General features: G+C 64.3%; 3 protein-coding genes across 3 annotated transcripts; all 3 read left to right on the top strand.

Moving 5' to 3' along the window:
- Positions 1-546: 546 nt before the first annotated feature.
- MNEG_2348 (hypothetical protein) lies at positions 547-3,251 on the top strand (the record flags this gene model as incomplete). Its single annotated transcript, XM_014049177.1, has 8 exons — positions 547-639; positions 864-1,030; positions 1,221-1,344; positions 1,672-1,754; positions 2,133-2,229; positions 2,454-2,468; positions 2,657-2,713; positions 3,105-3,251. 8 exons carry the CDS (start codon positions 547-549, stop codon positions 3,249-3,251), a joined length of 783 nt encoding a protein of 260 aa, XP_013904631.1.
- Positions 3,252-4,754: 1,503 nt separating this feature from the next.
- MNEG_2347 (putative E3 ubiquitin-protein ligase ARI9) lies at positions 4,755-6,290 on the top strand (the record flags this gene model as incomplete). The annotated part of the gene is made up of 3 exons (XM_014049176.1): positions 4,755-4,790; positions 5,260-5,576; positions 5,912-6,290. 3 exons carry the CDS (start codon positions 4,755-4,757, stop codon positions 6,288-6,290), a joined length of 732 nt encoding a protein of 243 aa, XP_013904630.1.
- A 1,084-nt stretch (positions 6,291-7,374) lies between these two features.
- Positions 7,375-14,034, top strand: MNEG_2346 (Interferon-induced guanylate-binding protein 2; the record flags this gene model as incomplete). The annotated part of the gene is made up of 21 exons (XM_014049175.1): positions 7,375-7,512; positions 7,708-7,851; positions 8,093-8,131; positions 8,327-8,347; positions 8,499-8,546; positions 8,745-8,776; positions 8,919-9,147; positions 9,474-9,586; positions 9,872-9,989; positions 10,204-10,311; positions 10,581-10,630; positions 10,828-10,893; positions 11,155-11,256; positions 11,553-11,751; positions 11,964-12,092; positions 12,303-12,419; positions 12,545-12,628; positions 12,978-13,049; positions 13,221-13,334; positions 13,550-13,606; positions 13,882-14,034. 21 exons carry the CDS (start codon positions 7,375-7,377, stop codon positions 14,032-14,034), a joined length of 2,133 nt encoding a protein of 710 aa, XP_013904629.1.
- Positions 14,035-14,239: the final 205 nt, after the last annotated feature.

Here is a 14,239-nt window from a genome sequence, read left to right as displayed (position 1 = left end):
CCCCCCAGTGCCGCCGCAGGGGCTGTTCAGCATATCTACATTTGCCCTATCACTGTGGGTGTGACTGTGGGTGTGGATTGAGGCTGGGGGCGGCGGAGGGGAGCCGCTCGCGGGCGACCGCCGCCCGCTCCCGCAGACTGTGCATCTCGCGCCGGACGACTGCGCGCTCCCAAAACCACCTTCCTCACCCGTCCCGCCGCTGTCGCCCTCTGACCTTTGGGCTTCCGCCCCTCCTCCTGCCGCCCTTCGGCGCCTTTCATGCGGATCGCGACTCTTAGGCTGCTAGTCTTCAGGTGGGTGGACAGAAATGCAGACTGCGGCGGCCCCGGCGCGCCCCGTTTTTCAGACCCTGCGCGCAACATCTCCCGCCGGTTTCCTTGTGTAACTGCAGCACCTGCAGTGAGGATCTTTCCGGGCGTTCGCCTCCGTTCCCTGCTCTCGCAGGACCAACAGCAGTTATGAGCGGTGGTGGGAGGCGTGCACTGCCTGGAACCAGGTGGGGCCGGTGCGGATGATGCACCAGCAGCAGCAAAAGGGACAGCTGCAATGCGGCGGCAGCAGCAGCAGCAGCAGCAGCAGCAGCAGCAGCAGCAGCAGCAGCACCAGCGAGAAATCCAGCACCGCGATGAGGGCCGCCATGTCCCCCATTAAGGCGTGACCCCGGTGCAATTGTCATTTTTTGCGGCGCCTTTGTTTTCGCTGCCCAACTTTCCCTCTCCCTTCTCCAGTGCATTCCACCACCACCATCATCACCCCCACACACTCGCACACACAAAGACTCACAAAGCTGGCGCGCTCTGCATCCGCCTGAAACCCTGGCCGCCCACCTCCCCCGCTTCCACCTCTCACGCACACCCCAAAAGGTCGTCAGCGCGTGCTGCCACCTCGCTCGCCAAGCGCTGCAGTGGCTGCCCTCCCCGGCCGACGCGCGCGTGCGCGGCGCGATGCTGCGGTGGCTGCGCGCCTTCCCGCTCGCCCTGATGTGCCACGTGCGCGAGGAGCGGGGCCGCCTGCCGCACCTTTTGGAAAAGTGGGTCACCCCCCTCGGCCGTTAGTGCTGTCAGCTAGCCGTTCCGCGCCCGGCCTTTTTTCTTGGGTAATTGAGGGTGTCTGACCCGCCCCTTACAACCGCCAAGCGCTCTGCCACAGGACACGCGCTCCAAAAGGATCGCCCACTGCTCATCACGATCCCCACCTTTCGCGCACGCCCCACCCCCCAGGGTGTTGCTGCCGGAGGAGCGCGCGCTGGTGCTGCGCTCCCCGACGCCGCCCCAGACGGTCCTCAGCGTGCTGGGGTCGCTGCTGGCGGGCAGCCGCATGACGATCGACACCAAGACGCACGCGGTGGGCTTTGGGGCGATGCAACGGGAGGTTGACGGGAGGGGCTGCGCTCGCTGCGGGTCAACGGGGGCGCGACCTGCCGTCTGCCGGATGTCCAGACAGTCAGCGTTCTGTGTTCAGGTTCAGGGGCTTGTGGATCGGGATTCAGATGTGCAAGGCGTTGCTTGGTTTCCCTGCAACGCGCAGGGCTGATGGCGGCCCACCCGCAGCAGGATGCCCCTGCTCGCAGCGCAGGCCTGCTTGTTGCCCTTTCAGCAACGCCCCCCCCCCCAAAGCACACCCGCACACGCGCGCCGTCCTCCCTCAACCCTCTGCGTCGCCGGCTTGCAGGATGAGTCAGTGCGGCGGCTGCAGGGCTCCTTTGACGCCTGCGAGAAGATCCTGCGCACTCCCCTGCCCCTCAGCTACTCCAGGTGGGGCCTCCTTCTGTCAGATCAATGCACACGCGCACGCGCGCGCACACACACACACACACTATCACACACACATTATCACACACACATTATCACACACACACACACACACACATTATCACACAAACTATCACACACACAACCACATACAAACACACCCATGTGGCACCCAGCGATCATGCTACTCAGGGCTGCATGCTTCAGCGGACGACGAGCTCAATTCTAGACATGGGCACACTGCCTCTGGGCAGGCAGAAACTACAATTCTTGCAGGAAAATGATGACCAACACGCGCTTCAAAGTGCCCACAAGACCCTAGAGATGCAGACGTGCATGCTCTCAAGCATGCGGCATCCATGTCTCATCCACGCCTGGCAGGCACACGTCGCGGTTTTTGGTGACCTGGCTGATGGCGCTGCCTTTCTGCACCTGGCGTGAGCTCGGCTGGGCCACCCTCCCCGTCACCCTCGTCATGGTGCGGTGAAAGTGTGATGGGGGTGGGGCTGGGGCGGCGTGGCTGCTGCCAGGGTCCGTCAAGGACCGGGGCTAAGCGCCCGCGCAGGGCAATCACTGCTCGTGGCAACCCCTTCCTTGTGTGCACGGCTGCTGAGCACACCTGCAATCGGGACGGCCCGGCCTCCTGTGCTCTGAGCCCTTTCCTCCCCTGTGATCGCCGCCACCACCCCGTCCTGATGCCAGGGCTTCTTTCTCCTGGTGAGCGCCAGCTCTCTGGGGGCGCGCCGCCGCGCGGAGGGACCAGCGCCGCCCCGCAGGCGGCAGCGTCCTGGCGCGCTTCCCTGCCTTGCTGCACGGTCGAGCCATAAGCTTTTCGACCGTCCCCGGCAACCGTGAGAACGCAACTATATCCAATCACGTATGCGCACAACTTGCTGTGGCTGCAGGGCATAGAGGAGATTGGCGTCCAGGTGGAGGAGCCCCTCTCAATCCTGGCGCTGGAGGTGGGTGCCATATATAGTCTTGTGTGTGCGTATGTGTACAATAGACGCACATGTACAGGTTCAAGAGTTTGCGGCCGCAGCAGCACTGCATGAAACGCGGCAACATGGCAGCTCGGCCGGGCCGCGCGCGTGCCGGCTCGCCCATGGCGTTTGCGCTGCCCCAGTGCCGCATCCAGTACGAAGGCAGCGCACAGGGGCAGCCGGGCACCTGCCTGATGCCCCCCTCACTGTGTCTCTCTGGAGCCTACGAAATTGCATGCGATCAACGCCATGATGCAGATTACCAACTACAAACACACACACACACACACACACACACACACACACATACATACACGCACAAATTCACACACATTCACGCACACACTTGCGCGCATTTGCACACTCGCAGCACTGGAGCCGCGTGGTGGAGGACCGGATCGACCGAATGGAGGAGGAGCACGCCGCCGTCCAGGCCGTTGCCAAGGATGCACTGCGGCAGGATGACCCCCCGTCTGCCGCCAGCGAGGGGTGCCCTCAGCCGGCGTTCGCTGCGTGACGGCGCGGCGGCGTGCCGCTCGTCCTGCGCTCCCTGGGCAGCCCTCTGAGGGTCCAGGCCTCCACACGGCCCAATCTTGGGCCGCCAGGGCCAGAGGGCCTCGCGGCGCACCAAGGCCCCACCATTCCTTTGTCCTGCCTGACAGGCGGCTGTTGCTTTCCTTGTGCGTGCGCGCATGTGCTCGCGCATGCATGCTGGTGTGTGTGTGTGTGTGTGTGTGTGTGTGTGTGTGTGTGTGTGTGTGTGTGTAATCGTCTCTCGCGTGCGGGCGCCTTTTGTCCTGTTGTTCCCGTCATGAGCGCACCCAATTAGGGGGCCTTGGTTGCAGCGAGAAAGCCCATTCGCAAGAGCACGTTGATGTGTTGCGCGAGAGGAATCCACAAAGGGAGTCATGCTGGTCCCCCTTGGCTGCTGGTGTTCCACGCGCCACGGCGGGGCCATACTGTGTCCCCCGATCTCACCGCAGCCATGGGACCACAGGCAAGCTGTGCACTGCCCCATGCAGCACCGTATGTTTCTGTGCTTGCTGTGCTGCCATCAGTCTATCTACACCTTAGTGTGTTGTTTCCCGTGCGCAGCTATGAGTGATGATAGATAGGTCCTGTTACCAGGATCGACGTATAGATGCCAAGTCATTTCTCACTGCCATTTGCAGTCGTCGCCGGCTGCGCATCTGAGGCTGCACCCCTTCAGGCGTCGCAACCCGAGGCGCAGCCCAGCGTACGCGCTGGTGCACTTTGATGTGCTTGCGTGAGCCGCATGCTGGCGCGCTGGCACAACTTGATCCAGAGGCGCTACTGCGCTGCACTTCCGTGCACACCCAATTTGAAGCCGCATTCAGCACCTTGCTTGGCTGCAATGCACCCACAACATGTTCTAAAATTTGAGAGTGTGTGGAATGCATGACTGCCACTCTCAGTCCGTCACAAGCCCATCCGGCCCCCCCAAAAAAGTCACGCTCACCCCATGCACAATTGACCCCATCCTGCCTGTTTGTAAGTTGGACAAACGCCCCGCGTGGAGAGTGCGCTTACGTGGAAACAGCATGATACTGGGTTTCAGCTCTGATGACTGCCTGGGCTGCTGCGTGCCTGTGCAAGCATGAGGGCCGCATCCCCATCAACAGAGCCTGGAAGCGATGTTTCTCACCTGAACCAGCGGCCATCTGGCAGGTTGCCTAATCACGGGTGTTTTCATTCACCTGCTGTCCAGATAGCGCAGTGATATGCTAAGGATGGGAATTTGCGCAGAATGGTGATATGCTCCAAAGTAGTCTGCCACGTGCATGTATTGCCTTGTCTCGAGCCCAAGGCGTGGATGCTGCACCGAGGGTGCACGCAGGACCCTGATGAGGAATGCGCCTCGTCTGTCGGCCGCTCCGACCCACCTTGCAGCTGAGTTGATTGTGCCGTACATATGACCATCATTCATTGATATACAGTATAATATTGTCGGGAGCAGAGTACGGGACTTCGGATCTGTCCGTTGCAACGCGCCTAAAGGATGGGCGCTGCGGGCTCAAATGTGGGCCAAGGTCGAGTGATATTGATGTCACTGTAACGCGCTCTGAGCCGTGCCTGCTTCCTGTGCGGCTCAGGCGGCTCCTCGGCCCTGACACTGACGTGCCCGCACCGACCTTCCAACACACAGGCCCGTGCCGGCGTGCTGGCGCCGGCGCCAGCGACCGCCCCGGCTCGCACCCAGCCTGTGGTAGCAGCATGGAAGAATGGTCTTTGGCTGCATATCAAAGCAGGCCCAGGAATGCCGGCCCCTGCTGTGCGTACCCTGGTGCGCGCAGGTCTGGGCCAGCAACGAGGCTGAGCGGTCTCATTGTCATTGTTGCAGCCGCCTGCTAATCATGACGCCGATGCTGCCGGGACCCCACTTATAAACCTGATTGTTCCTCGCTTTGCATATTTCTTTGCACCCAAGAAAGCAGGCGCATGCCGCAAACAATCCTCAACTGAAGGTTAACCCCTGTCCGCCTGTGCCACAACCGCACCCCCAGGAGTGCACCATCTGCTGCGAGATCAAGCCCACATCCGCCTTCCCCCCCATCCACTCCGCCCCAACCCCGGCCGCGGACGCCGACGCCGCCCGGGCCCCGTCGCCTGCTGCGCACGCCGTCTGTGGCGCCTGCCTCCTCCGCCACGTGCGGCAGGAGGTAAACGGCAAGCGCCGCACGCGCGTCGCGTGCCCGGCGGAGGGGTGCAAGCAGGAGCTTGGCCCTGGGGATTTGGCGCGGCTGGGCGCGGGCCGCGGCCTGGCGGTCGACCTCGAAGATAACCAATTCCAGGCCTGGCTCAAGGCCCAGCCCAACTTCAGGTGCGCGGTTTGAGACAGGCGCAGACGCGAGGCGTCGCAGGCGCGGCCCTCCACAGCAAGAGTAGCTGACCCCATTCCTGATTTGGCTCTCTGTTCTGATTTCGGCGGTCGTCAAGAAGGCTAGTCTACACTCAACGGCTCAGCAGCAGAGGACCTAGTGTGCTGCAATTTGGCTGGTCGCAGTAGGCACCAGATGTAGCCGTGGTTGGTGGTGCGTACCTGCTGCAAACACGCAATTGGCGTGCGTGGGATGGGCCCCCCATGACTACACCAAACCGCGTGCACGATCTCTACCACTGATGCCCAAAGTTGCCCCCCTTTGCGACCGCACGCAGGTGGTGCGCCCACCCCGGCTGCGGCGAGGGTCTGCTTCACGAGGGCGGCGCCGGCAGCCCCGTCATCATGTGCCCGTCCTGCCGCCGCCGCACCTGCTTCAACCACCGCGGCCCCTTCCACGACGGCCAGACCTGCGAGCAGCACGACAGGGCGGCGGCCGCCGACCTGGCGTGGTTCAAGGCGCACGCAAAGCGCTGCCCGCGCTGCGGCGAGGGGATCCAGAAGCAGGGCGGGTGCGATCACATGACGTGCCGCAGGCCAAGCGGCTGCGGGCACGAGTTCTGCTGGGTGTGCCTGGCAGATTACGGGCCCATCAGGGCGCACGGCAACCACCACCACGAGAAAAAGTGCAGTTACTACCGCGCAAAGCGCGGCTGATGGGAGGGCAAAGCAGGACGTGACAGCAGCGGGTGCAGCTAGGGAGCCAGGCTGGCCGGCGGCAGACTCAAGGTGGCAATGCATTGTCAGCACAGCAGCAGCAGCAGCAGCAGCAGCAGCAGCAGCAACAGCAGCAGCAGCAGCAGCAGCAGCAGCAGCAGCAGCAAGGCAGGGTGCGTCTCGGCAGCCTTTTTAATTGCATGACCTGCTGGCACCGTCTCCAGCGTTGGGGTGTCGGCCATTGCGGCAAGGCGCGCTGCTGGTACGCAAATATGATGCAGCCGGCACTGATAATGAGTGAACCATTGCATGCATAGTTGCCCCAACAATTGCTTGTTGCCAATGCATTGTTATTTGCAATGTATCAGTGTACATTACCAACCAACGCACTGTAAAAACTGCAAACACGATCCCACTCACAAAGAGGCTACAATGGCAGACAGAGCAGTGGATGGGGAATGCCAGGGAGAAAAGCAGCCTTTGTCAACAACAGGTTCAGCACGCTCGAGAGGCATGGGGTGGATGATGCTACAGACGTGATTGAGCCAGCCAACGATGTTGACGCGATTGCTGAGGCCTGGGGAGGCCACTTCCAAATTGATTGTGAGACAGCCATGCAGCATCTGCATGAGGATTCAGCTCATCGCATGCCATCATCTCATTGCATGCGCTGCGAGGTGCGAGCAGGCTCGGCCTGCAAACAAGGGCACCGTGTCGTCACCCGCACCTGGTCGGTACAGTACCTAGTCGGCACGCAGTTCAGCCGCTCATTACCACGTGGTCCTCCATCACCACGACACCACCACGAGCGTTACGTATATGGGCGATGTTGCTTTTGTTTAGAATGAAAGCAGCCCCTTAGACGCTCGATGAGGGAGTCACTGTCGCATCCAGATCGCAGGCACCAAATAGCTTGCAGACGCAACTTTGTTGAAGTGCTGAGAGATAAACACCGAACTGAGCATGCATATCATCTCCTAAAAGCAGCCTCAGATCGTTGACTTCAAAATCAATTGTGTACACTTTTGAGGCAGAGCAGCAGCGTGCATACGCGTGGAAAAGGTCGGCTGAGCACGATTCCGTAATGCCTGGCGCAGCGGTGGAGCTGATCCGCTACAATGCCGAAACGCGGCGTTTCGAGGTCGGACCGCTCGCGCTGGATGTGCTGCGCGCGACGACCACGCCAGTGGCAGTCGTCGCCGTCTGCGGGCGCGCGCGACAGGTGCGCAAGCCATTCGGCACCCTGGGTGGCAGCTTCAGGGTATCGACGGGCTCCTCAGAGGGCAGCTAACATGCCCTACTTCTTGAAAGTAGCAGCTATTCCCCTGCAACTGTGTCCCCCCACGCGGCAAGCTTTCCCAGGTTCGATACCGTAAACGATAAGATTATGACATAGAGCCTCTCCCCCTCCACCTAGGGCAAGTCCTTCATCCTCAACCAGCTGCTGTCGGTGACGGCCGGCTTCCAGATTGGCAGCACGCACCGGCCCTGCACCAAGGGCCTGTGGATGTGGTCAACGCCGCAGGCGCGCACTGACGCGGACGGCAACCCATACCACCTGGTGCGCGGCCGCTGAAGGTGCCTCGGCACACACGCGCACCGGCAGCATGGCGGTGTTGCATGTGACGGCCGCGCTGCGCACGCACGCGCATGCTGTAGTGGACAACGTGAGCAGCCTGCGAATGGGCTGCTGCATGCGCGCTCAAGCGTGTCAAGCGGCCAGTCTCCAGGCACGTGATGCTGCGTGCTGGATAGTATAGGAAGTCCTCGACAGCATCAGCGTGCGCGCTGCTGGCGCGCAGGTGCTGCTGGATACGGAGGGGATCGACGCGTACGATCAGGTGCGGCGCGAGGCACCCGACAGTGGACGCGCCAATACGCAGTGCCGGCGCGGCTGACATGAGCAGATGCAAACGTGCTGCATGACATGTATGGTAGTTGAGTCCAGCGAGCACCACCTCAACAGCCCCGTGCCTCCCTGGGTTGCTCACCCCCTTGACCAAGCGCATATCCGCCCTCGCTTCTTTAACCCCCAGACAGCCCAGTACAGCACGCAGGTGAGGGGGGGGGGGCATACGCAAGGCCGCCGCGAAGCATAAGAATGACATGTAACTCAGCAGCCGCCTCACTCTGTTGCATGGCCTGCCCTTGGCCTCAGTTGTGACACCTGACGCAGCATGCCACGCCACGCGCCAAAACCCATTCCAGATCTTCAGCCTGGCCGTGTTGCTTAGCAGCCTGTTTGTTTACAACCAGGTACCTGGGGATGGGACGGGAGGAGCGGCATCAGCAACAGCCGCTGGCACGCCGCACTCTGCGCATCTGCATAGCTCAGTGCGAGCGGATTCTGGTCGGGAGACCCCCCAACCGCTGCCTGCCCCAAAAGCCCCCGGCAAGGCATCTGCTCTGGTGCCATAACCGCACTGCGCCCCCCACCTTGCCCGGGACCGCCAGATGGGCGGCATTGACGAGGCGGCGCTGGACAGGTGGGCGCAGGGCGGCTGGACTTGGCCGACGGGTCGCTTTGGCTGGTGGGGCCTCCTGCTGGCAGGTCAGGTGCCAAGCTCACACAGGCCTGGTGGCGCCTCACTTCTTGGGACGCTCACGCATGGCGAAAATATCTCGCAGGCTGAGCCTGGTGGTGGAGATGTCGAAGCACATCAAGGTGCGCAGCGGCGCGACTCACGGCGCTAACGGCGTCAGCAGCGGCGGCGACGGCAGCGCCGCCAGCAGCACGGCAGGCGCCGCCGCGGGCGGCGACGACGCGGCGGCGCGGGAGCTGCGGCGCTTCACGCCCAGCTTCCTTTGGCTGCTGCGCGACTTTTATCTGAAGCTCGAGGACGAGCACGGCCGCAAGGTGGGCGGCGGGAGGGCGTGTTCATACATTTGGCGCATCGCCGTCGATGTGGCAGAGCGCGATCGGCGTGGGCCGGCCGTGCCCGCCACCGACTCTTCCGTGCGACAGGCAGCCGCTGTGTTGTTTGTGATCAAGGGCAGGCGTCTCCTGCCCCATGTACGCCAAGCGCTTACGCGCCAACATACACACACACACACACGGACGCCCGCACGCACGGACACACATGCGCACACGAACACGCACGCGCACACGCACGCACGCACGCACGCACGCACACACACACTAAACACACACGAAACACACACTTGCCCATTCCCTTGCCGCAGGTGACTGCGCGCGAGTACCTGGAGGCAGCGCTGACCCCTGTGGCCGGCGGCGGCGCCGGCGTGGACGCCAAAAACGCGATCCGCAGCTCCATCAAGGGGCTCTTCCCGGACAGGTCCGCCGCCACCATGGCGCCCCCATCCAGCCCTTTCCGCCCGCCGCCACCCCCTCGCCGCCCAACCGCCCCTGCAGCATCCCAGGCTGCCAGGTTACCCCCGGCTGCCTCGCCGCCAGTCTGGCGACGTGCCCGCCTGCACGCTGTTGCGCAGCCGAGCAGAGGCTGACGCGCGCGGGCTCACTCCTTGTCCATGCACTGGGGTGCGCCCGCGGCTCTGAGACCTCCCCAAACCCTGAACCCTGAACCCTACACCCTGGACCCCGCCCTTGGCCCCGCACGCAGGGACTGCGCGACCCTGGTGCGCCCCATGCACGAGGAGCAGGCCCTGGTATCTCTTGACACGACGCCGCGGGAGGAGCTGCGGCCCGAGTTCAAGGAGGGCGTCGCGTGGCTGCTGCGGGTGCGGGCGGCTCTGGGGCCGCGGCCCGCGGACGGCCTGGCCCACGTTGGGGCCCACAGCCATCCCCATGTGCGGGGCGGCCCTTCCACCAGGCCAACCAGAAGCCTTCAGCCCTTCCTGTGCCGCCCCATTGGCCAGGACGCCTTCACGACAGCTGCTCGCTCCGCGAATGCACGCGTGTTTCGCGAACCAAAGCCGCCGCCCCCTGCCGCAGCTGATCCTGCTCAAGGCGCAGCCCAAGCGCCTGGGCGGCTTTGTGCTGACTGGGCCGGTGCTGGCCGGTCTGACTGAGGCGTATGTGGCGGCCATCAACGACGGCGCAGTGCCCACCATCGCGACGGCCTGGCAGGCGCGAGGGGGCGGGGCCAAAGCCCTGGCAGTGCTGCAGCCTGCGGCTGTACCATCCCGCCAGCAAACCGAGTCTGCCTGTGCATGCGCTGTGAACGCGCCGCCCCTGCTCAGACGCCTGGGGCTGGGTTGTGGGAGTTGCCGCCTTGTCCACGGCGAACGCCGCCCGCGCCTCGCGGCACCGAACTGGTGCAAGGGGTGATGTTGACTTGTGCTTGCGCGTCGTGCCGCGTGCCGCTGCAGGGGGTGGCGGAGCAGGAGTGCCGGCGGGCTGCGGACGCCGCAGAGGCCACGTGAGCGCTGCGAGTGCACTTGATGACGGCAGATGTGCCGCCATCTGCTTTCCCTGTTATCGACCACTCTTGCTGTGCAGAATGCATTGTGTGTGTGTGTGTGTGTGTGTGTGTGTGTGTGCGTGTGTGAGTGTGCCGCTGACTCCCTTCAAATGCCTCTGGTCTTTTGCGGTCCCGCTCGTCCACCTTCCTGGCAGCTACCGGGCGGAGTTTGATGAGGCAGTGGTAGCGGAGGAGCCGGAGCTGGAGCGGGAGCACACGCGGTGAGGCGCCGCCGATGATTGCGGATTATCCATGAGGAGCAGGGCGAGGTACATGCTTTGACCGATGACACTGGCCGTGGCAAGCGAGATTCTCTCAACATTCGTGACTAGCTGAGCGCACACGGCAGACTTGGCGACTGACCAAAGGGTACATCGTCAGAGCAGGCTGCTGTGTGGGCGGTCGGCAGCATGAGCCCCACACCCAGTCTCTTGCTGTCCTGAAAAGTACATCACAACCCCGACCGCCGACAACGGCCGCAGAGCGCTCACGGTCGCGAAGGGCGCGTTCGCCGCGGTGGCGATCGGCGAGTGGAGCATCCGGCGCGCGAATGAGGCGCGGTTCCTGGACGCCTGCGCGGCCAGGTGAGGGGCAGCGCCCAAGTTGCTGCCTGTCAGGTCTCGCAGATGTGCAGAGGTCGGCCGACGCAGGGTTCAGCAGGCAGATGAGTCAGCAGCATAGGCTGCGGTGGGGTTTTGACAGGAGCCGCAGGACTTTTGGAGTCAGCGGCGGGTGCAGCGCTCGGGGCACGACTGTACAGACCTCGACGCTTGGCTATGCTTTGGGCATTGCTGGCTTTGGGAGGCTTCGCAGGATTACAAAACCCACAAAAGAGGGCAAAACTCAGGTGGGGACACCTGCTGCCCAAAACAACGCGCAGGTTCGCGCAGGTGCGGGCACGCAAGCTGGCTGAGGCGGCGGCCAGCGTGAACGACCTATTGCTGAGCGCCAGCAGCGCCCTGGCGGCGGCAGCGACGACGCCGGCGGCGGCGTCGGCGAGGAACGGCGGCGGAGGGGAGGGGGCCGACCCAGAGGCGGGGCCGGAACCGGCCAGTAGCGCGGCGGAGGTGGAGGCGCAGGTGGGTGTCGCGGCAGGGGCCCACATGCACGAGAGGGGCAGCGGGCACGCAGCTGATTGCAAGAGCCGCCGTTCTGGCGGGCTCCCGCCCCGCTGACCTGCATGCACCGGGTATCACAGCCACTCTTTAAGGATAGCAACCCCAGTTCAGGACAGCGGCCACGGCCCCGTTAAATTGACCAGGCACGCGCCGCCGGCCCCCCCGCGTCGCAGTTGTCGCGGTTCCTGGACGGTTACGCGTCGTCGGCCTGTGGCCCCACCAAGTGGCCCAAGCTGATTGAGTTTATGAAGCACACGTACCCCGCCCTCGCACGTGGCGCGGCTGCCGCGGCAGAGGAGCGGGTGGGCGGCGCGGCTGGGCGAGGCCCGCGGCCGGGCGCACAAGGCATTGCAAAGCTGCCCCGCTGGACACGGCACGGCGGGCGGAGCTCGGGGCCAGGGTGGTGCGAGCAGGCGGGGTGCTCGGGTTGCCTTTAATGGCGGTCAAACAATGGTCAACGCTGACTGAGCTCACCCCCCCCCCTCTCCCGTCCCCCGGGTGACCGATTCAAGGGTCGGCTCGAGGCGCGGCGGCTGCAGGCCGAACTGGACTGCGTGCGGGCAGAGGCAGCGGCGGCGGGCGCGCGGGGCGACGGGCTAGCGCGGCAGCTGGTCGCCGCGGAGGCCCAGGTGCGGCGTCCCCACGAGCTCAACGCGGCGTTACGTGCATGGGCAGCAGCGGTGCCTCTTTCCCGCCAGCCTTTGCGCCGCCAATCGTGACAGCCGCAGCTGCCGCGCTGCCGCCTGTGCCGCAGGCAGAGGCGTCGGGGCGCCGCGCGGCGGAGCAGGCGGCTGAGCTGGCGGACCTGCGGGTGGCGCTGGAGAGGGAGCGGTCCAAGGTGCGGGGCGGCGGGCGGGCGGGCTGGCGTGGGGCGGGCGCAGGCGCGGGCGCACTCTCTTGAAAGCAGCAGCAGCAGAACGGGCCACACACACGCGCGCGCACACACACACACACATGCAAACTTGCTGGCGAGCGTCACCCTTGTGCTGGCCTTACACGATCACCCACTCGACAGCTCTCTCTGCATCCCTGCTTCTCTGCATGTGTGTGTCTCTCTCGCCCACACACGCGAACACACACAAAAACACACACACACACACAAACAAATACGCACACGTGTGTGAAACCTCCACGTCACCCGGATCCTGAACCTTGCGCCCCACTACTCGTTCCCCCTCCTGCGGCAGGCCCTGTTGCTGGAGGGCCACCTGACAGAAGCGCAGCTGATAGCAGAGAAGAGGCTGCTGTGCGCGCAGCAGGTGGGGCCTTGTCCCACACACCTCCTGTTGAGTGTCAACATGTTACACAGCAGGACTCACTCTGGTCAAACGTTGTCCAGGACCAGGCTGCGCCATCAGAACACGCAGCTGGAGGAGTTGTGATGCCGCAGCGTGACACACATCTCGTTACACGCACGGCGCCGCCCCCAGGAGTCCGAGGCGCGGGCGCGGGCGGAGGCGGAGCAGCACGGCCAGCAGGCGGTGGCGCTGGGGGCGCAGGCCGCGGAGGAGCGGCGGCGGGCGGAGGCGCTGTCAGCAGAGGTGGTGGGGCCGATGCACAAGAGCGGGGCCCATCGTCTGTGCTGTGCACAGCCGTTGGGTGGCGGGGCTCCGATCGGTGCACCACACAGCGTCGGCGCACCACAGGCGACATTGGACGGTTGTCGGCAATGCTGATGCCTGCGTCACTCACCTGAATCAACCGAGCTGATTTGAACGTGCGGGTCGGGTCGTCCTCTCAATCTTGCTGCCTGCCCCAGGTGTGCGAGCTGCGAAGCCAAGTCGAGGGATTGACCGGCCAGCTGGCAGCGGCGCAGGTGGGGCTCTCGACGCGCCCGCTCATGCCACTGCTGCGGCTGATGCCTGCACCCCACCCTCCATTCGTGCGAGTCCAGAACACCTGCCACTACCCCCCTTGCGCTGGGCTGACCCGCTGCACGCCGTCAAGACGGTGGTCACGTGGACTGCCGATATCACATGAGAATCGCGCCGAGGCGCATGCGGCGCTGTGATCAGGCACTCGGTACACTAGGTCTGCCTGCATGCCTACAGCCCGTCCTCCCAATTCCGTCCTGTGCCCCTTGGTCCGAAGGACGAGGCCGCCAGCTACCTGTCGTCCTTTGGCGGCGCCAAGCAGGAGCAGGCAGCGCTGCAGCGGGCACTGGAGGAGGCCTCCGCCGAGATTACGGGGCTGCGGCTGGCCGGGGCTGCGGCCGCGCGCGTGAGCGCGCGGACTGTCGCTTGACGCGCTTTCGCGATGAAATTCGCATCAGAAGCATCGCAGCTTCCCCTTGATGAGTGAATCCAGGGTTGCTACACCCCGGCTTTCGCTGCGAGGGGTCGAGTCGCTACGCAGACGAGTCGGCGCTAGCCCCAACCCCAACCCAAGCACGCACGTCTTGAGGCTGGCCCGAGCCGCGCCCCGGCGGCCGCCCCCCCCCCCCCCCCCC

This window comes from Monoraphidium neglectum, assembly GCF_000611645.1.
Source record: "Monoraphidium neglectum strain SAG 48.87 unplaced genomic scaffold scaffold00263, whole genome shotgun sequence".
Lineage (NCBI taxonomy): Eukaryota > Viridiplantae > Chlorophyta > Chlorophyceae > Sphaeropleales > Selenastraceae > Monoraphidium > Monoraphidium neglectum.
This window is presented reverse-complemented; position numbering and strand designations above follow the sequence as displayed.